Source organism: Sycon ciliatum, chromosome 1 (assembly GCF_964019385.1).
Source record: "Sycon ciliatum chromosome 1, ocSycCili1.1, whole genome shotgun sequence".
In the NCBI taxonomy this organism is placed as follows: domain Eukaryota; kingdom Metazoa; phylum Porifera; class Calcarea; order Leucosolenida; family Sycettidae; genus Sycon; species Sycon ciliatum.
The window spans coordinates 77,810,378-77,834,885 of record NC_088643.1 but is presented as its reverse complement, the minus strand read 5'-3'; the positions used below and the strand labels follow the sequence as shown (position 1 = coordinate 77,834,885).

The 24,508-nt window shown below is 50.4% G+C and overlaps 1 protein-coding gene across 1 annotated transcript in view; it reads right to left on the bottom strand.

The window, feature by feature from the left end:
* Positions 1-5,288: 5,288 nt before the first annotated feature.
* Positions 5,289-24,508, bottom strand: part of LOC135805616 (protein mono-ADP-ribosyltransferase PARP3-like) — a 28,116-nt gene continuing 8,896 nt past the window's right edge. Inside the window, exons 5-11 of the mRNA XM_065319682.1 lie at positions 22,630-22,794; positions 22,364-22,420; positions 21,700-21,789; positions 21,245-21,328; positions 19,914-20,091; positions 16,327-16,470; positions 5,289-5,798 (exon numbers count right to left, since the gene is read on the bottom strand). Of these exons, the coding sequence (XP_065175754.1) occupies positions 5,629-5,798; positions 16,327-16,470; positions 19,914-20,091; positions 21,245-21,328; positions 21,700-21,789; positions 22,364-22,420; positions 22,630-22,794 (888 nt within the window). The 3' untranslated portion in view covers positions 5,289-5,628. The remainder of the gene's footprint in view (positions 5,799-16,326; positions 16,471-19,913; positions 20,092-21,244; positions 21,329-21,699; positions 21,790-22,363; positions 22,421-22,629; positions 22,795-24,508) is intronic.

Below are 24,508 nucleotides of genomic sequence, written 5' to 3'. Positions count from 1 at the left end.
TTACGTCAACAAAAAATTCCGCCGTGGGCCAACCCATCCGCGAGTTGCACACTCTTGTTTATCTACTCTTGGTGATACCCATGCAGTGGACCTTTGGTAGGCAGGGCGTCCCACCAAGCTCCCGCCGGCCCTAACTAGCTTCTCTTCACTTGAACGCTGGAATCATCCACAAACCATGCCTGTACAGTCGCTTGTTGTTGTTTTTGATTTGAATTCGCAAAACCAAACGGGCAATAAGCCCAATTACATGGAAGCGAATAAAAGAATGCTATTAAAGAATGAGGCATTTTGGTGAATATTATTTCAAGTGGAAATACTGATCCCGGAGGTACTACAAATAGGTACTGTTCAATGAAAATCTGAAAAGGCCATGATACTGTCGTGTACCATGCTGCAAGCAGCTACATTATAACCTAACACTGGTTAAAAAAACCCAGTATTAGGCCATGTAAAATATATTGATTGTTTATCGTCAGATTTTCCCGATAAATCGGGGCGGACGGGAGGTTTTAATTTTATTTTTTATTATGCATGTATGGCTGTAGGATACAATTGTAGGTGTTCGCAACCCCAGCAAGACAATTTTGAGGATTCTAATAACGAAAAGTGCAACAACCAACGTTACGTAGAAAAAACGAAGAAAATCAGGCAGCTGATGATCAGTTTCACTTTTCAAGCCCATAGCAACAAATTTTTCGTTCAGTCTGTGGACTTGACCTTCGAAAATCTACGACAATGCCGATTAGAGGCTGTATACCACACGGTACATACAATACATTCGGCCGGGAGGGTGAAAATTTGGGGCGGGCGCGGACGATAAACAATCAATCTTTTTTACTTGTATAGTTCACGCAATTTGATGAGGGTCAGAACCGGGTGCGACACCCATTATGGTTCAGATGGTCCGCAGGGACCGGGCCTCTGCCAACCGCGGAAGGTTGTACATGTACATTATAATTGTAGTAAGGTCACTGTTAGTACATTGGGTACTGCACTTGCCTGCGACCCGAGAGATCGCGGGTTCGAGCTGATTGCACCTAGCACCTCTTGCTTTCTTTGGCCTTTTCTTTCGCTTCTTTGCTGATAGGTTACCTTTTTCCTTTAGGCCTTTGTCTAGTATCCTTGAGACTTCAGTCTTCTACTGCCGCTATGGCAGTGTCTATTGTCTAATGATGACTCCGAAGCTGAAGCTTGCAGTCCAGGCCTAGGACTAGTAAGAGTTCCTACCGGATCGTCGTGCTGTCCGTGTAGGTAAGTGCTGAAGTAATTAGTTTTGTGCCGATATGGAAATTTCGGCCTTTTCGGCGGCCAATGCTGATGGCGACGCTGCGATGGTTCCGTGGGTTTGCAAGCACCGACGAGTGCCTTGTTTCATGCCCCGAGTCACGATTTCCCTGTTCGGTCAGGGCGGCCTTCACGAGTTCGGCAGGCTCTTTCGAGTGCCTTGCCAAGGCTCTGCGCTTAGCGCGTAGCAACATCAACAGACGGCTTCCGTCACGTCATTGGACAGGCCCTGACGAGTGCCTTGCCAATCTCTGTACCTACAAGTAACTGGTATCCAACCCCATCGATGGACGACGCGGACATGGCGGATATGCGGCGGCTTCTATCACGGCAGTGGGCAGGCCCTGTCGCGTGTCTTGCCACACTCAAACCATCCGTCCACTGTCGATGGACCACGGTCTCACCAGTGGGCAGGCCCTGTCGCGTGCCTTGCCACACTCTAGCCATCCATCCACTGTCGATGGACGATGGTCACACCACTGGGCAGGCCCTGTCGTGTGCCTTGCCGCACTCTAACCATACATCAACGGACGATAGTCTACAGTGAGCAGGCCCTGTCGCGTGCCTTGCCACACTCTAGCCACTCTCTAACCATCCATCCACTGCGGATGGACGATGGTCGAACTAGTGGGCAGGCCCTGTCGCGTGCCTTGCTACACTCAAACCATCCGTCCACTGTCGATGGACGATGGTCTCTACAGTCGGCAGGCCCTGTCGCGTGCCTTGCCGCACTCTAACCACTCTATCCATCCATCCACTATCCATGGACGATGGTCTCGTAGGTTTGCAAGCACCAGCGAGTGCTTTGTTTCTTGCCCTGAGTCGTTACTTCCTTGTGTGGTCAGGGCAAATTCATGAAAAGCAGGAGTGCCTTTCCAATGTCTGTGCCGCATCTCGCATCCACCCATGTCTGTGGACTGTGCGGTCATTGTAGATATGGTGGCTTCCGTCACGCCAGTGGGCAGGCCCTGTCGGGGGCCTTGCCACACTCTAACCATCAGTCCATTGGTGATGAATGATGGTCTCGTGGCTTTGCAAGCACCGGCGAGTGCTTTGTTTCATGCCCAGAGTCACGCCCATAACTTAATGCCGTTCTGCCATGCTCATTTTGTTTTTTCGCAAGTACAGTTCTACCTGTGTTTGCTTGCTCCTATACCAAGCAGAATCCCGTATTGACCGGGAAATGTTTCTGCACCAAAGGGCTGTGGATCGAACATGCATCCCTGTGTCAAGCGGAATAATGTCATAGACCAGTTTCCGCTGCACCACGGGCGTCCGGTTAAGGCAGGTTTACCTGTATGTAGGTACATGGTTCTGGAAGCATGATCACGATGTCAGAGGTGGCTGATGCACCTCTGTGAGCAATGAAAAATAAACATCAAATGGTTGCCATTTGTGCAGTGCCAACAATGTACTGCCATTCCTATTGCTCAAGCACCTTTTGTGATAGCAGCCTCGAAGTGGTGAAGCATATAACACTTTTACTGTTGCCATACCTCAGTCTGACCTTCCGGGTGGCTGGAGCACGTACAGACACGGGCGCTCCAGCTATCTGCTGAGCGTAGTGCCAAGAGTGCAATGTCATGTACACTAAGTCTTGCCTTCGTGTACGCTATGACTTGTGGTATACTGCCTTCCACTACTCAAGTTAGTGCCCACCTCGGGCACCGCGAGGGACCACCCCCTTCTTGGTCTGGCCAGCCAAGGCCTTGCACGATTACTGCGGCATCCATAACTGGGATCAATTCATTGCCCATATGATATGTGCATATCAGCGCGGCCCTTTCCGTACAACGGCAGGTCCAAGTAGCCATTATCTGTAATTTACTACTGTGGATAGCATTTCATCGTACGTATCCTGGAATATCTACGCAACCATAGCTAGCAACCAGATCTGTCTCGTACTGTTTAGTACTGATATGGCGGATATGCCGGTACTGCATGCACGTGTGCCTTGTGCCCGACCCACCATGTACCAGGCTTTCGTTACCAACAAGGGCTTGGCAGACGAGCTGAAGCAGCTGGATGCATGTCGTGTCGCCATAGTGTCGCAGTATTATTATCTGTGTCCTGTGCTAGTCGTTTTTAATTGACTGTCGCCCTTTTCTCCCTTCTTGTCTCCGACTTGAAGGGCACCTGTACATATGGTGTATCCTCGATACATAGAGACATTTTTACTGTATATCAGGCACTCTGCGAGATGCCTGTTCCTTCACTCCACATGCGCGCTTCTCCTTCGCGCATAATGCTTGGCTACGCCCTTGCCTTGGTTGAGGTGGTGGATCACTTTAAAAGTCACACTGTCACACTCCCCGAAGCCGAAGCTCCGAAGTGTAATCGTAGATTCCGCTAGGACCCGCAGGGTCCGACGTGGAATCGGGGTTACACGAGGAGTGAAGGCGAAGAATGTGACAGTGTGTTCCCGCCCATTGTGCTGATGTCACCCACCCCTCACTGTCACTACTCTTGATTGCACTATCATTTTGGTCGCTCAGAAAAGGCCAAAGAAAGCAAGAGGTGCTACAACTTACAAGTAGGTTCGATTAAGGCGTGCATTTGCATTTTTATCTTTAAACCGCTGGAAATTTAGGGAAAACTAGAGCGATTTGAGGCCAAACACACTGTCACATTCTTCGCCTTCACTCCTCGTGTAATAACCCCGATTCCACGTCGGACCCTGCGGGTCCTAGCGGAATCTACGATTGCAACCTACTTTTTTTGTATCTGTCCCTCCAGAAACTACCTTGCGGAGACATTTCGGAAATATCGCGGAAAAAGTTGCGAGGTAAAATGCCACAAATTGCGGCGAATATTGCGGATTTGGTCAAATATTGCGGAAATTGCGGCCGATTTTGGTACTTGTACTGTAGTGGTATGGTGTATAAGTACGATGTACGAGTCGTACAGCATAAATCATGCATGACAAAACAGAACGTGTGCTGCGCTGACTGTGTTCAACTGCCTGACAGGAGCTTGCAAGACAGCTTTCCTCCATCCTCGGACAACACTCCACGCGAGCCTCATTTTGTGACTTGTCAGCCGCTGATTTGCCCAGAAACTTCTCCATTCTGGCGTCGATCTCACAAGTAAACTACTGACGAGCTTCAAGAACTAAACAACATCGAAGAAAGACTCGAATATCGCGGTTGCTTTTCGAAATATCGCGGTGCTTTTCAAGTATCAAGGACAGTTTTCTACAAGAATCGCGGATGATTTTTCAAATATCGCGGATATCACGGACTTTTGTTCAAATCGCGGAAAACAACGCGGCCGCGGAATCGCAAGTAGTTCCTGGAGGGACAGATTTAATGTATGGTTCTTTGGTCAGGTGCCACACACCCGGACCCGTACCCGATCCTCTCACAAGCAAGGTTGGCGGGGTACGCCCCGTGCAGGACGACGGTCTGAGTCCCATACAGAACTCGGCTTCACGTTTTATCTGCAGTCAGCTCCTCCAAGAATACAGTGTCAAGCCCCCACCCCGCAAGGCCAGAATCAGGAATCAGGTAACTGGTTGATCCACCCTGCATGTGGAATGTTTACCTCCGACCATGCTCTTCTTCCCAATATCTCCTTTCCTCAGCCGATTTAGTTAGCTTGCTGTTTCATCAAAGTGGATGGATGTCCAGATGTGAAACACAATCATACTTCCTCGGCAGAGAGCTTGTGTTGAGTGATGCATTGGCATTACATGTGCCTGTGTTCAGTTTCTAGGCTACAGATGAAGCAGGTGATCATGGTGATGCTCTCAGCCGAATCAGGCTCTGCATTCACAGCTACAAAACACGAAAGTACATGCGACAACCAGTACCCGAAGGGAGGACACACACACCACACACACGTGACACACACACACACACACACACACACACACACACACACACACACACACACACACACACACACACACACACACACACACACACACACACACAAACACACACGCACACATGCACGCACACACACACACCTCAGACACACACACACAAGCACAATTCGGCAAGTAATTTACTCACAGGGTTATGTAGCGGGAAGTACGGTCAAATGATTCTCTGGCATTGAAACAAACCTAACAGAGAATTAGAAAATATCTATAAAAAATACTATGCCAACTTGATTCAGTTTGTACATGCGAACTGTACAGACCGTCTCAAAGCAGCAGCAGTAGCAGCAGAACAAGTAATTGCAAACAACTATCACCAGCAGTACCAGCAGCTATCTACCGAGTACTTGGAGAAGATTGTCCAGGAACTTGTTTGAAAGCGAGACTAATATATTGGCAGCTGCGACCATGGCCGCCGCGATAGCGCAGGCGCCAGCACGGCAGCGGTATGCGGCTCGCGTTCAGAACTTAATCTTCAGCATGTAGCGAATGCGAGCCTGACTCTCCTGGTAGACAAGATACTCGCTCTGGGAGAAGCTACTGCCCGACCACATGGACTGTTGCTGTGGAGGCCCTTGCGGGACAGCCACTGGCTTGCCACCGAGTGTTATCTTTGTATCCTTGGTGGGATCTGCAAGAAGTGACAAGTAAGGCAGGTAGAAGTAAGCCGCCGCTCAGCCAATGCCAAACATAGAAATCCACAGCATAGACTCTGAAGCCACACTAAAAGTACACTTAGGCAAGAGTACACAACCCCCAGCACAACCCCTAGGCAACCCCCAGGTAACCCCCAGGCAACTGCCTGTAGGACCTCTATGCGCTGCTGCGGCGGCAGAGTTTCAGATCACGTGAGATTTGTTCATAAGACTACGCTGGCAAACAGTAAGGTGAAACCAGAGAGAGAGAGTTGTACGCAAAGCAGGGTTGCATACGACCCTGTACACTACGGCCTGTAGCACAGGGTGAAAATCAGGTGTGTACGGGTTCGTCGTGTGATTTCGACTTCTACCGTCACGGACCCCTAGACCAGACTGGAGCTATACATCCTTGGGGATTATGTACTCTTGAGTAAGATGATAAGGACAGAAAAACAAAGACTGAAACACACGTGTATCCTGCAGGTATACAGTGTAGGCAAACACAGCAGTTTAGCTATTCCAGGAGAAGGGTAGAAAGCCGGGTACATCTTGTATGACAGTTTCTGCTGAAACGCCAAAAAAACCCGTTCAGACGGCCATCTTTCTCAACATTTTGGTTGGGGCTCAGTCCAGAATCCTGGATTACATCTACGCATCATCAGCTCAGTTGTATGTGTAATATGTGGCCGAGTGGTAAGAAGGAGGTTAGAAGTGAGCTGATTCCGGTGCACACCTGGAAGTTATACCTTTATCTCTCACCTTCTGGCGAACAAAGAAAAAAGGCTAATCTTACTGCAACACATCATGCAAGAAAAGAACCACAAATAATACAGAATGCATCTACAAGAAGGAAAATTCAGACACGGGAGAATCCCACAAAGTCCCGAAAGTAGACTTGCAGTAACAGAAAAGGCTACAGTCTATGACATAGTGATCAGTGCAAAGCTAGTCTATGACATAGTGAACAGTGCAAAGCTAGTCTATGACATAGTGATCAGTGCAAAGCTAGTCTATGACATAGTGATCAGTGCAAAGCTAGTCTATGACATAGTGATCAGTGCAAAGCTAGTCTATGACATAGTGATCAGTGCAAAGCTAGTCTATGACATAGTGATCAGTGCAAAGCTAGTCTATGACATAGTGATCAGTGCAAAGCTAGTCTATGACATAGTGATCAGGGCAAAGCTAGTCTATGACATAGTGATCAGTGCAAAGCTAGTCTATGACATAGTGATCAGTGCAAAGCTAGTCTATGACATAGTGATCAGTGCAAAGCTAGTCTATGACATAGTGATCAGTGCAAAGTAGGGGTGAAACGAGTATCTATTTTGACCAACCGATCACTCATTCATAATGTTCGATCGAGTATCCGATTATTTCGAGTATTTTATCAAAATTCGAAAGCGCTAGATTTGTGAGTTCTCGACCAATTCGGAAGAAATTATCTGTGAACATAGAACAAAAGTCGCCAACGTCTTGTACAGAGTGTAGAGTAACGATTTTCACCAGTACTTTCATTATCTCATAACAAACTAACGTTACTTGCCGTGGTGATCGCATCGTCGAAGTCATAAAATACTGACTCAAAGGCATGCAAAACGCATGCATACCAGTCGATGAGCGGTACAACAGAAGTTTTTGAAAAATAGAATGCCAATACTAAAAAAAAAAAAAAAAAAAAAACGATCGAGTGCAAAATTTCGAATACTCGCTCGTTTGAAATTTTCGAACTAATCGTTTCACCCCTAGTGCAAAGCTAGTCTATGACATAGTGATCAGTGCAAAGCTAGTCTATGACATAGTGATCAGTGCAAAGCTAGTCTATGACATAGTGATCAGTGCAAAGCTAGTCTATGACATAGTGATCAGTGCAAAGCTAGTCTATGACATAGTGATCAGTGCAAAGCTAGTCTATGACATAGTGATCAGTGCAAAGCTAGTCTATGACATAGTGATCAGTGCAAAGCTAGTCTATGACATAGTGATCAGTGCAAAGCTAGTCTATGACATAGTGATCAGTGCAAAGCTAGTCTATGACATAGTGATCAGTGCAAAGCTACACTACATGTACAGGGGTGTCGGACACGGTCACTAAGGTATCGACCGTGCCACTTTTTGCCCCAGGTGTCCCGTGTACCAATAAAACACAATGATCTGGACTATAAATTCCCAGAATTTTGGCTCAGCCACCCTTCCCCACGAGTAACTTGTTCTTCAGATGGCCGACCGTACCACACTAAAATACCTTCCGGCGCCCCTAATAAACAAGGTGCCACAAAAGTACACGGGTGCTGTCAGGAGATCACAGGTGATGCAAGGGTTCATGGGTGCTAGAAATGGTGCTCATGAGGGCTGCAAATGGTGCAAGGGTGCAACAGGAACGCATATATAGGACATGTGCAGTACATAAACTGAACACAGTACAGTCAACTTCGCTTACAACGACACTCGGCGGGGGATCAGAAAAGTGTCCTTATTCGCGAAGTGTCGTTATACCCGAAGTCTCACTACATGTATATGTGTCACAGTTGGATGGGACGTCACTTTGCTCTGGGTATGAAAATGATGTCGTTATTCGCGAATTGTCGTTATATCCGCAGTCGTTCTTAGCGAAGTTGACTGTAGATGCAGCAGTGTACATGTAAGGCAGGGATATAACATATGTGAGATATTGCATACGATCGCCAGACAGCCTCGTTCTCTCGCTCTCTCTCTCACTATCTCTCTCTCTCTCTCTTTTGATCTTCCTTTCTCCATTCTTGATTATCTCATTCTTGATTATCACCAACTCCTCTCTCGCATTTACCTGAGCTTACAGTCTTCTCCTTGTATCTTCGTGTTTTCCCGCACTATCGCCTTTCGCCGTTGGAAAGCGTACGGTAGCTTGATTTGCTGGCGGTTTGCTTCACTGTCTTTTGTTCTTTGAGTTTTCTCCTTCGAGACAAGAGAGACATATTTTTCCTTACAATGAATCTTCGAGACTGATTCCAGAAATTGTAAATTGGTCCTTCGAGCCTCTCAGACGATGGCTGACGTAGTGAAGCGGAAGATCGCCAAAGCGAAGGCGAAGGCAACCTTCACGAACCTTCGCCGCGGACTACTCGTCGCCATCGATGAACCAGACTTAGACAAAGACAAGATCAAGTACAATCTTGTTTTACTTGAGAACGGCCTGAACGCCGTGATGGAGATTATCACCGAGTTATCCAGCGCATGTAGTACCAGTCAGGACAGTGTGTTTCTTGATGGTCTTTGCAAGGATGCTGATGATCTGGAAAACCAGTATACAGATGCTGTTACTCGTGCGAGTACAGTTTTGGCTAGCATGAGCCGTTACAATAGTACGTGCACCAGCGAGGCGACGGGTGTGCGGTACTCACGCAACCCTGATCGAGTACGAGAGTATTTGGAGTCTGTGTCTGCGGCAAGGACAGTGCGAGCTGCACAGGATCAGTTACAACAGGAATCCACACACGTAGAATCTACACATATGCAGAGTAGCACCACAGGTAGTGCGAATGTCAGTGTGTCTTTGGGTGCACCTACACAGGCTACAGCTGCTCTGTCCAGTGCAAGTAGACCTACGCAGGGCCAGGCCGTCCCGTCGTATGAGTACCATGTCCATGAGTACAGCGTTGACCAAGGTCCGCCCGACATACATGTCAACGGGGATCCGGTATACCCACATGCGGCGCTCACTGATGACCTCGAGGTCAAGCCTCCGCGTGGGCTGATGGCCACAGCTACAGAGAGCCTCTCAAATCCGAGGTCAACATCGCCGGCTCAGCCACCGTGCACGGAGTTTTCGAACTCCCCGACGCAGCACTCGTACGCAGAGTTTTTGAACTCTCTGGCTTCGCAGCAGCCGCCGTGTACGGAGTTTTCGAACTCTCGGCCGCACGCGCAGCCGTCGTACACGGCGTCTTCGAACTCTCTGGCTTCGCAGCAGCCGCCATGCACGGAGTTTTTGAACTCTCGGCCGCAGCCATCGTACACGGCGTCGAGCTCTCCGGCTTCGCAGCAGCCGCTGTACACAGAGCTCTCGAGCTCCGTGCCGCAGCCGGCCCACTCAGCGCCACGACAGTCGTCAACACAGGTCAGGCAGCAGCCGCTGTACACAGCGTTGTCAAGTACAAGTAGTTCGGTGCAGCAGCCGTCCTACTCTGCGCCACAGCAGTCGTCAACGCAGGTGCAGCAGCCTCTGTACACAGCGTTTTCCAGTAGTTCTCTGCAGCAGCCGTCGCACTCGGTGCCACGACAATCGTCGACGCAGGCCACACAGCAGCAGCTGTCCACCGTGTTTTCAAGTTCCGTACAGCAGCCGCTGTACACAGCGTTTTTAAGTTCCGCACAGCAACCGCTGCAGCTGCCCCCGCACGCAGCGCCGCCGCAGCAGCCGCCGCACGCAGCGCCGCACGCAGCGCCGCAGCAGCCGCTGTACACAGCGTTTTTAAGTTCCGCACAGCAACCGCTGCAGCTGCCGCCGCACGCAGCGCCGCAGCAGCCGCCGCACGCAGCGCCGCAGCAGCCGTCGCACGCAGCGCCACAGCTGCCGCCGCACGCAGCACCACAGCAACCGTCGTACGCATTGTCGACGCCAGACCAGACTCGGAGCGGCTTCCGACCATACAGTCAAAACCCGACGCTGTCATCGCAGTCAGCACGTTTACCCGTTACGCCGCAATTGTCGCCACCTGCACTGACTCCCTCACCTGACAGTTCCTCAGGTCAAAGTCCACACAGCGCGGCACCATCTGATGTCTATCGCCATTTGAAGAAGATCACCATCCCAACTTTCAGTGGCGACAAGAAGGCGTACGACACCTGGCGTACGGCATTCATGGTGTGCGTGGATCAGCAGCCAATATCAGCCGAGTTGAAGCTCCTTCAACTCCGCCAGTGCCTCACGGGCCCGCCGCTGAAGAGCATTGAGGCATTTGGCTACTCAGCGTCCGCGTACTCAGCCGCGATAAGTCGCCTGGAACACAAGTACGGTGGCCTTCGTCGTAAGACGGCCGTCCACATGACCGCACTCTCCCAGTTTACGCCCATTCGGGATCGGGGCACTGCCGCAGAGTTTGAGCGCTTTGCTGACTTGCTGCAAGTCGCTATCATCAACCTGCAGGATGTTGGGTGACATGGCGAATTGGCCGCAGGGACATTCTGCACCCAAGTGCAGCAGAAATTGGGCCCGGAGCTGCTGACCAACTATAACAGATGGCGATGTGACACAGGGGCTGAAGAGTCCGTACCCCACCTACTGCAGTGGGTGCTGCGCGAAGCAGACTTCCGCACGGAGGCGGATGAGACGCTGCACAGCATCGCCAACATGACACTGGGCTCCCGGTCACCGCCATCTGCCAAGCCTTCCAGGTTTGGACCAGCTACGGCGTCTGCGTTAGCAGTGTTGTCCACCAACCCTTGTGCTTACTGCTCTCAAGATCACGCTGCCGCACAGTGCTCCGTTATTACTTCACTCGCGAGAAGGAAGGAAATAGTGAAACAGGACGGGCGTTGCTTCGTGTGCCTCAAGCAGCATCACTTGGCCCGCAACTGCCAGTCAACGTTAAAGTGCGCCAAGTGCAGCCGGCGACATCATGTCAGCATCTGCGATGGCACGCTAGCGCTTGCTGGCAAGGACAAGTCGTTTGGCACGGCCACCAGGTCCGGTCAGCGACGTGCGTCGCCAGCCAAGGACCTCTCGACTGAAGCGGGCACATCCGCAGCTGTGGGCACGGTCGGCAATGGTGGAGCCGTGCTGCTCCAGACGGCTAACGCTACAGTCTGCTCCCCAGCAGACCCGACCCGCACCGCCACGGTCAAAGTCGTTATGGATGGCGGCAGCCAGAGATCCTTCGTGGCGTACGATGTGACCAAGCAGCTGGGTCTACCAACCCTTCAGGATGAGTGGATCTGCCTGAATCCGTTTGGTTCGCGCGAGGGCAGTGCTGCCAGCTGTGTGCAGATCGTCCGTCTCCGCATTCAATGTTCCGACGGCGGGGTGATCGACTTGGACTGTGTTGTATCCAACACTATGTGCCCACCCGTCCACAACCAGCATCCGCATCTAGCCGCCCAGCAGCACGCGGCGCTCGAGGGTTTACCCCTGGCGGATGACAGCGCAGGCACCATCCAGATTGACGTCCTCATCGGTGCAGACTTTTACTGGAAGATTGCCACCGGTGATGTGCGGCGGAATGAGGATGGGCCGACAGCGATAGGCACACGGCTCGGTTGGGTCCTGTCAGGGCCATCAGCCATTCCCTCGTCCAGCCACACCATGGTCCACCCAGCCTCACATGCTAGCTGCAACATTGTCCCCTCGGAGGTCGACGTCGATAAGCAGCTTCTCCATGCCGTCCAGAAGTTCTGGACCTTGGAGTCCCTCGGAATAACGACCAACGAGCCCGAGGTGATGGAGACGTTTCTGCACACCATCCAGCATGATGGACGCCGGTACGTGGTCAATCTTCCATGGAGGGAGATGCACCGGATGCTACCGGACAACCACCAGCTGTGTGAACGCCGACTACAGTCTACCCTGAAGAAGCTACGGCGGCTACCGCAAGTACGAAAGGAGTATGACGCAGTGATGAAGCAGCAGCTGGAGCTTGGGATTGTCGAGCTTGTGCCATCAACCGAGAGCGATGCGCCGGGCAACACACATTATCTGCCGCACCATCCCGTGATCCGAGAGGACAAGAGCACCACGAAAGTCCGCGTGGTGTATGACGCCTCGGCCAAGGCGGGCACCGCGCCATCCCTCAATGAGTGTCTCCACACCGGGCCTCCTCTCATGGAGCACATTCCAGACATTCTGATGCGTTTCCGGGTTAACAAGATCGCGGTGACGGCGGACATTGAAAAGGCATTCCTGATGGTCGGCATTGCCAAGGAAGACAGAGACGTCCTGCGATTTTTATGGGTTGATGATGTCAACAGCGACCATCCCAACACCTTGACATACCGCTTCACCAGAGTGGTATTCGGCGTGTCATCCAGCCCATTCCTCCTGAATGCCACCATACACCACCACATGGATCAGTATGCTGCCGACGATCCGCAACACGTCGAGCAGCTCATCAAGTCGCTGTACGTGGACGATGTCGCTGGTGGTGATACCGATGAAGAAGCAGCATACACCTTCTACGTGAAATCGAAGGTGCGTCTCGCTGAGGCAGGCTTCAACCTGCGCAAGTTTGCTTCCAACTCAGAGCAATTGATGGCTCGAGCACACGGCGACGAAAGCGATGCGGGCTCCAGCGCAACAGACCGTACCACAGTAACCCAAGATGTGCAGTCGTACGCCAAGAGCACGCTGAACACCGACGCCAGCCTTCGCCAGCAGCACGAGAAGGTCCTGGGCCTCCCATGGAATCGCAAGGCAGACACGCTGGTCTTAGATGTCCGTGCTGTATTCGCCGAAGTGGCTGTTGACACCATCACCAAGCGCCAAGCACTGTCAGCATCATCCCGGATATTCGACCCACTCGGCTTCATCACGCCAGTGACGGTGGCACTCAAGATGTTTATCCAGGAACTGTGCAAAGCCAAACTGGAATGGGACCAGCCGCTAGTGGGAGAGCAGCTGGCAACTTGGCGTACGCTCGTCACTGGTCTCGCCACGATGGAGCCAGTCAGCCTTCCCCGGTGGTATTTCCATGGCGCCAGTTCCCAAGCAACAGTTTCGCTTCATGGATTCTGCGATGCATCCGTCAAGGCGTTCGCAGCAGTAGTGTACCTGGTCAGCCACGGGAAAGGAGACACGCAAGTCCAACTAGTTGCAGCACGCAGCCGAGTTACACCCGTCGCTAAACAGTCCATCCCGCGCTTGGAGCTCATGGCGGCGCTAGTCCTGGCCCGACTCGTGTCGTCGGTGCTATCGGCATTGACTGGCGCAGTTAACATCGAGGAGGTCCGCTGTTGGACGGATTCGCAAGTCGCGCTAAGTTGGATTATCGGAGAGCAGCACGAGTGGAAGCAGTTCGTGGAGAACCGTGCGCAATCCATCCGACGTCTTGTCCCGTCATCAGCTTGGCAGTATTGCCCAACTGACTCCAACCCTGCAGATCTGCCGTCACGGGGAGTGAAGCCGAACCAGCTGGAGCAGACCATCTGGTACTCTGGACCGTCGTGGCTCGCCACTGCGAAGTGCAACCCCGACGGAGCTAGTCCTCCTCCTACACGAGCAGTAGAAGCGATGTCCGAACTGAAGAAGGGCCAGCCGACAGCTGCCCTGCTCACCGGGTCAAAGGCACCAGAGGTCGACATCGGGCAGATTGTCGACATCAGCCGCTTCAGCGACGTCGACAAGCTACTACGAGTCACGGTTCTAGCGCTGAAGTTTGTCAGTCGCTTGCAACAGAAGCCTGACCCCGAAGTTCACTCGGCAATGGCGTATGCGCAGTCGCTCTGGCTGAAGGATGTGCAGCGGTCGGTCGTCAGGGACCCCAAGTTCTCAAGTTGGCAGAAAGAGTTCGGAATCTTTTGCGACGACTCTGGCATCTTGCGCTGCAAAGGTCGGCTGCAGAAAGCGGCACTCACGTTCGAGCAGAAGCATCCCGCTATCCTGCACACCACACACCGGTACACTGACCTGATCGTCATTCGCTGCCACCGCCGAGTCGCTCACAATGGCGTGAAAGAGACACTCACGGAGCTGAGGTCTGCCTACTGGGTCGTCCGTGGTCGCCAGTACATTCGGAGCCTGTTGCTAGCGTGCCGTGTCTGCAAGCGTCTCGAGAGCGTGGCGTACGTGCCTCCAGCAGCTCCGCCACTGCCAGAATTCCGGACGACAATCGACGCGCCATTCACCTACACTGGCGTCGACTTCGCGGGTCCGCTGTACATCAAAGAGCAGAGTGCTGTGAAGAAGGTGTACATCGCGCTGTTCACCTGTGGCGTTACCCGAGCGATTCATCTGGATCTCGTGCCAGATCTCTCCGCTGAGACGTTTCTGCGCTGTTTCCATCGATTCACAGCCAGATTCGGCATCCCGAAGGAGATGAAGTCGGACAACGCCAAGACGTTCAAGTCCACGGCCAATACCTTGTGCGCGCTGTTCGAACTCGATGAGGTGTCCTCTCAGCTCGACAGCAGGTCTGTGAAATGGTCATTCAACCTCGAGAAAGCCCCCTGGTGGGGTGGCTTTTTCGAGCGGCTGGTCAAGTCCGTCAAGCGCTGCCTCAAGAAGATACTGCAGCAAGCCACAGTCACTTACGAAGAGCTTCTGACCGTGCTCATCGAGATAGAAGCGGTCTTGAACAGTCGCCCATTATCGTTTGTGTCAACCGAAGATCTGGATGAGCCGCTTACGCCGTCACATCTGATGTACGGTCGGCGCATACTGTCCACGCCCATGGTGGACCCGGAAGATACAGAGGTTGCTACAGTACAGCGTGACTCACTATTGAAACGCCTCGTCTATGTCAAGTCTCTGATTGACCACTTCTGGTCGCGCTGGACATCGGAGTACCTGCTGGAGCTGAGGAACTCGCATCGCACCGGGAACGCTCGTCGTTGCAGTGACATCCGGGTTGGTGACGTTGTTGTCATCCACGAGCAAGGCGTGCAGCGAGGTATGTGGAGACTCGGCCTAGTTGAGGAGCTCCTGCCGAGCAGTGATGGCAGTGTGCGCGGCGCTACTGTCAAGTGCTCAGCCAATGATGGTCGTCCGTCACGCTTACGTCGCCCGATTCAGCGTCTCTACCCGGTCGAGGTTAGCTCCCGGGCCCAGACTGCTGCTGATGATGTCGGCGCAGAGCAGTTGCCTGCCGCTACTCCAGCTGTTGCTGGTGTGGAGTCGTCCTCGGCGGCCCCCGCTCGCCCGATCCGTGCAGCAGCTCGGCGTGCGCAAGAGTTGCGACACCGCCTCATTGATGCTGGCCGTGTGTAGGTGGAGCTGGACACCATCATGAGCTAGATTAAACTTGTTACTGGATCATGCACAAGTCTCTTTTAAGTTATTTGTGCACCGCAGCAGTCTAATTTGAGTTTCCTTGTTTCTTTCTTTCCTTCGTTTGTCTGGGTGACCTTACACTGATTGCAATATCACGTATGAGTTGAGGCATGCATGGTTCTGATCGCCTCAACTGGGGGGAGTGTGAGATATTGCATACGATCGCCAGACAGCCTCGTTCTCTCGCTCTCTCTCTCACTATCTCTCTCTCTCTCTTTTGATCTTCCTTTCTCCATTCTTGATTATCTCATTCTTGATTATCACCAACTCCTCTCTCGCATTTACCTGAGCTTACAGTCTTCTCCTTGTATCTTCGTGTTTTCCCGCACTATCGCCTTTCGCCGTTGGAAAGCGTACGGTAGCTTGATTTGCTGGCGGTTTGCTTCACTGTCTTTTGTTCTTTGAGTTTTCTCCTTCGAGACAAGAGAGACATATTTTTCCTTACAATGAATCTTCGAGACTGATTCCAGAAATTGTAAAACATACGCACTACACCATTCATCCCAGTCACCTGCATGAACTTTGATTATGAAAATCCAAGAAATTCGTTGCTGTGAACCTACCGGGCTCAGTGTGTCCCTTAGCAATGATGCAGTCCTTGCCACTTGGTGGCTTGGTCAGTGTCCAGTCATCACGGCTGATGTGGTGCTCCTCGCCGAGAGCCACCTCCACCAAGAACATGATGCCAGTGTTGCGCGCGCACCGCACTACAAAACCCCAAGCAACACACGCACATGCACGTGCACCCACATACCCACCCACCCACACACACACATACACACACACACACACACACACACACACACACACACACACACACACACACACACACACACACACACGTGAAAGTGAAGTCACGTTAGGTTATGCATGTCCCATTCAGGGTTATAGCCAGAACAAATGTGAGGGTGGTCATCGGAGCAAAATTTTGACCGCCATTTTTTGCTGCCATTTTGAGCGCTACTTTCACCCACGCCAGTAAGCAACCGACCAATTTCCCTTTCATGTATTTATTCACCGATCACTGGAACCCGCCATGAGTAATTTCATCAAATGGGGCAAGAAACGTATTCCGTCCGCCAGCCTCAAACTTGAGGTTATGCGATTATGCCATCATTTTTTAAATACTCTAATTTCAGAAATTGTTCATCCTCTTTAATATTGCTTGATATGGCACACACTTGCCATTCAAATCTCAATACAAACTAGCACTTCACTCTTCCAGCATTTCACTCTTCCAGCATTTCTACACAGAACCACTAACTCTGTACATGTACATGTATAGTGAAGTAGAATGACCCTCCTTGATGCGTACAGTGTACTATTTCATGCTGCCCTTCTTACGTCGTACAGACTCGCGTCAGTACTCATGCATTCTTGTACACCAGAACGTATTCTCTTCTGCTGTACATGATTTAGCCTGTCGCAAGGCACCCGACCCCTATTGTTCTTTCTTGCTGTTTTGGTGCGGAAAGGAGCATAGCTTTGATGGCTCCTTTGCATTTGCTCTTATTCATTGTATAGACCTTCAGTATGTAAAAATAATAGTCTAATTCTCCCACAAAGTGGTGCCAAAACCCGGCTTGGAGTAGTGCTTGCGTCGCTAGCCGAGAATGTAGTCATTGTGTCAGCAGTTCATCAAAGCGTGCGGTCAATGTCAAGCAGCGAATCCTCGCCGTGGCCCTCGTGCCCCATCGGCGCGTGCTGTGATTCCGGCCTATCCACGGGAAGTCGTGCAGATTGACACTTTAGGGACTTGGTGGAGCTGCTCGATTTCACTGTGTTTTAGTGTGTGTAGATCTGTTCACCAAGTATGCTGAAGTCATCCCGTTACATCACCATGATGGTGCTAGTGTGGCACAAGCTGTTGTGTCTGTGTGCTGTCGCTAGGGACCGCCCTGTGTAATTCGATGTGATAATGGCACAGAGTTCGTTAACGTCATCATAGAAGCGCTATTCGCCAAGTTTGGTGTTACTGTGTGTCATGGAGCTGTTAGGCACCCTCAATCGCAGGGAGCAGCGGAGCGGTTCAACCGAACGCTACTCACCTTGAGTCGGAAAGTGCTTCGAGAGTCGAGAGATTGGCATACCGATCTCGATCTGCTGTTGCACCATTACCGCGTACGGCCGCATTCGGTAACTGGCATTTCACCTATGAAGGACATGTGTGGTTGGCAGCCGAGCAATGTGATCGAGAAATGCCTGAGCAGCCGAGCATGTCATCCAGTGCGTGGGTAGACCATTTGCAAGAACGTAGCGCGTAGATCCGTAACCATATTGAGATGGAATTGTCGAAGGAAGACCCTGTACCAAGCGATGACTTTGAATGTCCGTATAGTATCGACACCCCAGTCATGCTCCGTCACCCAACACAGCATCAGAAATGTCTTTCGCCGTATGAAAGTGGTTGGCTTGTTAAATCTGTTATTTCGCCATCTACTGTTGTTATTGTTCGTACAGATGGTTCTGGCGAAAAGGTTGTCAATACTGATCTATTGAAATATGATCCTGCTGCAGATGTGCGCGCTGATGATTTGGATGAATGTGTTGTGCTGCTGCCTTTGCATGAGCTGCTGTTGTGCAGCCTGGACCTGTTTCGCGCAACCCGTGCGTTTTCGCTGATATTTGCCTTTGCTCAGTTTCTTGGGCTGTTTTGCAGTTTTGCTTTTTTTTCAATCTTTTACTTTATTTTGTTGGTGTCCTTTATCGTGGCCACCTGGGGAGGGGTGAAGTAGAATGACCCTGCTTGATGCGTACAGTGTACTACTTCATGCTGCCCTTCTTATGTTGGACTGACTCGCGTCAGTACTCATGCATTCTTCTACATAATAACGCAGTCTCTTCTGCTGTACATGATTTAGCCTGTCGCAAGGCACTCGATCTCTTTTGTTCTTTCTTGCTGTTTTTGTGTGGAAAGGAGCGTAGTTTCGATGGGTCCTTCGCATTTTCTCTTATTCAGTGTACATGTACAAACCTTCAGTATGTAATAATAAGAATGGTCTAATTCTCCCACAATGTGCATGAGAAGCAAGGACATTTGGTTTCTGTATCAACGGGAGCAGAGTGACATTCCATTAGGAAAACCCCCATGTCTATTGCTACATGGGAAGAAAACATGCATTTGGGTGCCAGAAGTTTTGTCCCGTGTTTCACGTACTGTAGGCATCATGACGTCCCATTTCTCTCACTTACCCACCAGTTGTAGGGTATGTTTTTATAAATCTTACATTCTTCCACTCTTTCTTTATGGATACCCTGCTTGGTCTACCGTTACGAAGTCCCAACTGGAGAGGTTGGAAATTCTCAACCGCCGTATCCTCCGCATGATATTTAGAACTGGCCGCTACATTTCTAACTCGGACTTGTACAAAATTGCAACCTGTGCCCCCTGCAGAGTTATCTCGATGTTATAATGTGCTGCCTTGTTCACGCAATTTACCTTGGCATATTCCCCCCGCCCGTAAAGTCCGTCTCCCCCGAGATACCACATCTCTGTTTGTATCTTCTCCCTTTTTCAGCTCTTATACTAAATGGCTGGCGTTGCCCCTTCATGTCCGTCAGGCAAAGTCGCTTCCCTCATTTCGCAATCTTGCAAAGCAGCATTTCAACATTCCCATTCAATAGTCAATATACCTGTTTAGTCTCGGTCGTCTCACGTCGGCTGTACTGCTCCCTTTCCTCTGTTATTTACCATGGTATTGGTATTGGTATTGGTTACCATGGTATTGGTGCACCACCACACTTCTTATACAGTACTTTCTTTCTACGCCATGGCTGGCAAACGCCTCCTCCTCATCTATATTGGCACTGATTCATCTTTAGCCACTGGAAGGTGTAATAATAATAAGCTGGGTTCAGTGTTCATATTGCACATCACCTGTGTACAGCCATCGGCAGTACCCTGGTGACTACCCTGGTGACGGCATTTCAGACAACGCATACACAGTGAAAACTGTCTAAGGCGACCATTCAAGGGACCTTCAGAAATGTGGTCGTTGGGTGCAGGTGGTCACCTTATCCAGGGTCATTCGACTGAGAATAACATCTCTTGGTCCTGATTGCAGTGGTCCCCTTGAACAGTTGGTCGCCTTATCCGAGCGGTCGCCTTTGACATGTTTTGCTGTATTGACAAAGTACCAGAGAGACTCACCGTAGCCTGCAGACTTGCTGTTTTCCGAGGCGAAATACATTCCTTTGCCAACTCTGCCGCCGGAGTGTGGCATGATTCGCAGACCGGTCTTCAAGATTGCAGCTACCACGGCGACATTCGTGCCGTGCCACAAAAGGCGACGGTTCTTCAAGCCGTCATGAGCGGAGAACCGCTTTCCCTGCAGGAGAAAAGAAGCAACCCCAAACACGAGGATGATGGTTGTACAGTGCTGGTGGTGATACGAGCCATTCATCTAGCAGGCCAGCAACCAAGCCCTAACATGCTGTGAATGCGACTTGCTCCCACAGTCCTACTTCCTCTGTACCAGGGAATCGTAGCATCTACTACACTGCAGGAAGACAATACAGGCGACCGGAACGTGAAACGATGTGGGTTTCGGTCCCAGGGCGCTCTTCGTGCAGGGCCGATTTATAGGCGCTCGTATATGGCATTGTTGTACTGGACCGCGTTTGGGGTCAGCAGGTGAATGCTGTGATCATGAGTTGCATAGGCCACAGATCGCGTAGAACATATAAATCCGGGGTCGAAACGCATACCGTTTCAAGTTTTATGGTCTCGTGTTGATTCCCTAGATGCTATGACTCCCTGCTTTACACAGTCCAAGTTGACTATTGTTTAGTGGAGAATCCCTGAAAAGCTACCAGTGTAAAGCAAAAAGCCATACACGATAGACGACTAAGACCACACCAAGTACAACTCGACAAAATCAGCGGAGCACATTTTTGATAGCAATTCGCATCCATTGGAAGCGTTCCACTACATGTGTTTCCGTTCATTCTAGAATTCCCGATGAAGCATGCACTGTTCGATTACAGAAACGCTGTCATCAGAATGCACAGAATCCACTTCTGCCCTATCTGAAGTGAAGGCAGCTTTTCTAAATCTCCTGCGATAATTTGCGCAGTTGATGCGCTCCCCCTTGACCCAACGTGCGCTTGCTGTATGCACACAACTGATATTAGTATAACTAGTCGTGTTCGTGATCTCTTTCCACGGGTTTCTCAAGCAGATCGAGATAAAAAAATTCACATAGAATTCCAGTTGTTCATTGATGTGACCTGAATCTCCTCATTTTGATCATCCCAGAATTTTCACAGCTAGGTCCAGAATGCACAATCGAACGTGTCCACTGTTACGAAGCCGCGACCGTGCACCGAAGAAAAGTGCAGAAATTGAGCATACATGCACTACAAAGGTGGCATTGTCCGAGAGAATGTCAATGTTGCCACTTCTGGTACTGCAGAATCAGACAAGCCAGACTAGGAGCAGTCAAGACAACATCGCATTATGATCTGGGAAGTATCGCCCACCTCTTCCTCACGGTCCACTTCAAACACGTCCTGGATCTCCAGCTTCCTGTAGCCTTGTGTTGACTTCATGTAGGTCTCAAGCACCTGGATGTAAGAAACACAAAAAAGTTAGGCAGATTCTTGTTTCAGGTAAAACGGAACAAAGGATTTTTAGCCAAATGAAAAGAGTAAAGGAACAACCGAGATCTATCCAATCTATCCAGGACCGGTAGGTTTGACAGATTTGCATGGCATCCTCACATCTGAGGTAGAGGTAGGGTCTGACTCCCAACACACATCACCATATTATGTGCTATACATGTATGCATGTACTTCAGCACAGTTCTGGTTAGCAAAACCGGACCTCATGGATAGGTTAACACCCTCCACCAGAGTACAGCCCAGTGTTCGCAGGTCTGGGGGCTACACAGCGCCTGGCGTCAATGATGCATCTTAACAATGAAAAGTACTAATACCTTGTAGTTTGGATCGCTCTTTTTTAGAGAAGTCAGCCTGGCCTTGAGTGTACCATACTTCTCGTCCAGAGGATGTGGGAGTTCCGCAGCCTGTGGTCAAGGACAATTCATAACACATGAAGTTAAGAAACGCTACTAACAGCTTTTTTTTTCAGGAATTGTATTACAAGCAGCAGCAGTCAAGTGTAAAGGACGATTCACAATTCGACTTTTGTGACGCGACACGCGGTTTACGACAGTTGTGACAAGTAAACGCATGCCGCGAGCTGTCGCGTACAGTCGTAAGGTACCTGAAGAAAGTTCTACTTTTGCGACGTGCGACACGCGACATATACAGATGGAGTACAGTTCCCACTCTTGATTCACGTGCAGTGCACGTGCACAGTACATGCACTGCATAGGGATGTCGCAAAAGAGTTTAAAAAAAAAAGTGAATCATGTGTCGCGGTCGCAGCTCGTTGCAAGTGTCGCAAGTCACGTCACAAAAAAGTTGTATTGTGAATCAGCCTTAATGCGCAGGCATGTCTGCATGCCCACCCACCCGCACCCACACACAAACAGATACCATACGCATTGTCCAGGCGCATTGCAAACTCGGAGCCAGCAAGCAGGCATGACAGCAGACTAACTGAAGTGAAGGGTATTGCCACAAAATCCAGCTCACCTCCTCCTTCTTCACTTCGGTCTGCATTGTCTGCGCCATCTCAATGTCAGCCAGAACCTAACAGGAGACAGAGACAGAGAACACATTTTCAAGCGTCACATACGATTGCCACCCAGGGCCAGTGGAGGGATGCAGAGCAGCACAGTGTACACAGCGTGATCAATGGATATCAGGAATCTGTGTTGCAACTCCGAGTGTCACGTATTCAACTGATAGCTCCAAGATTACGTACAAACGTGTATCAGTTTTAATTTCTCTTTTCTTACCATCAACATGTCCATCTTGGCCTGTAGCACTACCTGGTTGGAAATCACTGGTGGACGTTGACGGCCAAAGTCATGAGGAACTCTCGTGTAGAAGAGAGAGGAGAGATCCTGCAGCGACTCCGACATCTTCTCGCCATTGAGTTTCTTCTCGATCTTTTCCAGCACCTGCCAATGCATAGCACACCCATTGCAAGCACACATGTTAGCATCACATCTCGTAAAGCTGTATAATGGATGTACATGTCGCGAACATGCGAGAGTAGTATTTAGATGACTCCAGATAGTTTCTTTGAAATTTTGATATCAGCGCTAGTTTATCCGTAGTATCCTTTGATTCCAGGATGTTATGCTAGATTTATTATGTAAATCGCAACCTTTGCGATTTTATCCTTTTTTGGGACGCAGCCTGCTCCCTTTTAGGCATGCGTGGTCCTTTTTTCTGTAAGTTAGTTTTGAAGGTTGATTGACGACATAAATTTGGTGCCGAAACCCGGGAACCATGAGTGTCTCGCCGTCGGCGAAGGTCAAGAAGCTCCTGCTGACATCGCAGTTGAAAGCGCTGGAGCAGTGTGACCAAGAGGCCGATCAGCTGTTGGCAAAAACACTACTCGATGATGAGACCCTTCGCGACGCAGAGTATGCAACTCTCGGTGAGTTCATCCACCGATTCGAAACAACGATTACGAAAGGTCAAGAGTTATTCGAAGAAATGGCTCAAATTCATTTCATCAGAGAACAGCTCCCAATCAAGTTCACCTACACTTGCCTATGATCCGATTCAACATGTGTCCTTGGCTGGCTACAATCTCCTGCCAAGAAGCAGCCCGTGTTTGTCGACAACCGCCTTGCAGAAATCCGATCAGAACCAGATGTTGTCTTCCGACACATCCAGTCGAAGGAGAATCCCGCAGATTTGCCATCAAGCGGCAGCTCGGCATCGACAACTGACCACGAGCTCTTGTGGCATGGTCCCTCTAGGCTTCTGAAACCAAACAACGTCTCTTCAGAGCCTTCTGTTCTTGTTCACGGGGACGGTCCTGCGGAGGACAGCCACCCACTTTTCAACACCAGCTGGAATTGATCCCAATCAGTATTCGTCATTTACGAAGTTGTTGCGGGTGACAGCATATGTTCAGCGCTTTATTAAATGTGCTCGTGCGAAATCTACTTGCCCTGCACCACTTACAGTGGCAGAGATCAAAGAAGCCGAAATCAAATGGTTAAGTTACGCTCAACACGACGACTTCGGCGATATCTTTCAGGCATTGACTAATGGAAAGTCGAATGATATGATCAAAAAGCATGGCCTCGTTCAAGATAAGGATTGCATTCTTCGGTACAACGGCCGAATGCGGAATGTGTCACTGTCAGCTGAGGCACTGCAACCGATACTTCTGTCGGGAAGAAGTCCAGTGAGCAAACTAATCGGTGCTGAGGTGCATCGGAAATTACTTCACGGTGCCACTAACGCAACATTTGTGGCAATCCGTCAACAGTACTGGATAACTTGTGGACGGGAGACTGTGAAACGTGTTCTTGCGCAATGCAGAATGTGCAAACGATTCGACGGTGGTCCATTCGCCATGCCCACCATGCCGCAGTACCCAAAAGAGAAAGTCACTGGAGGGTCTGCACCCTTTACCACTACCGGAGTCGATTTCTTTGTTCCTGTCATAGTAAAGAACGACATCGGATCAGTGAAGACGTGGGTGGTACTTTTTACGTGTCTAACAACGCGTGCCGTGCACTTAGAAGCAGTCAGAGACATGACAACTTGCACATTCCTAATGGCATACCGCCGATTCATTGCTCGTCGTGGCACGCCAGTGAAAATCATAAGCGACAATGGAAAGCAGTTCAAACTGGCAAGCACCATCTT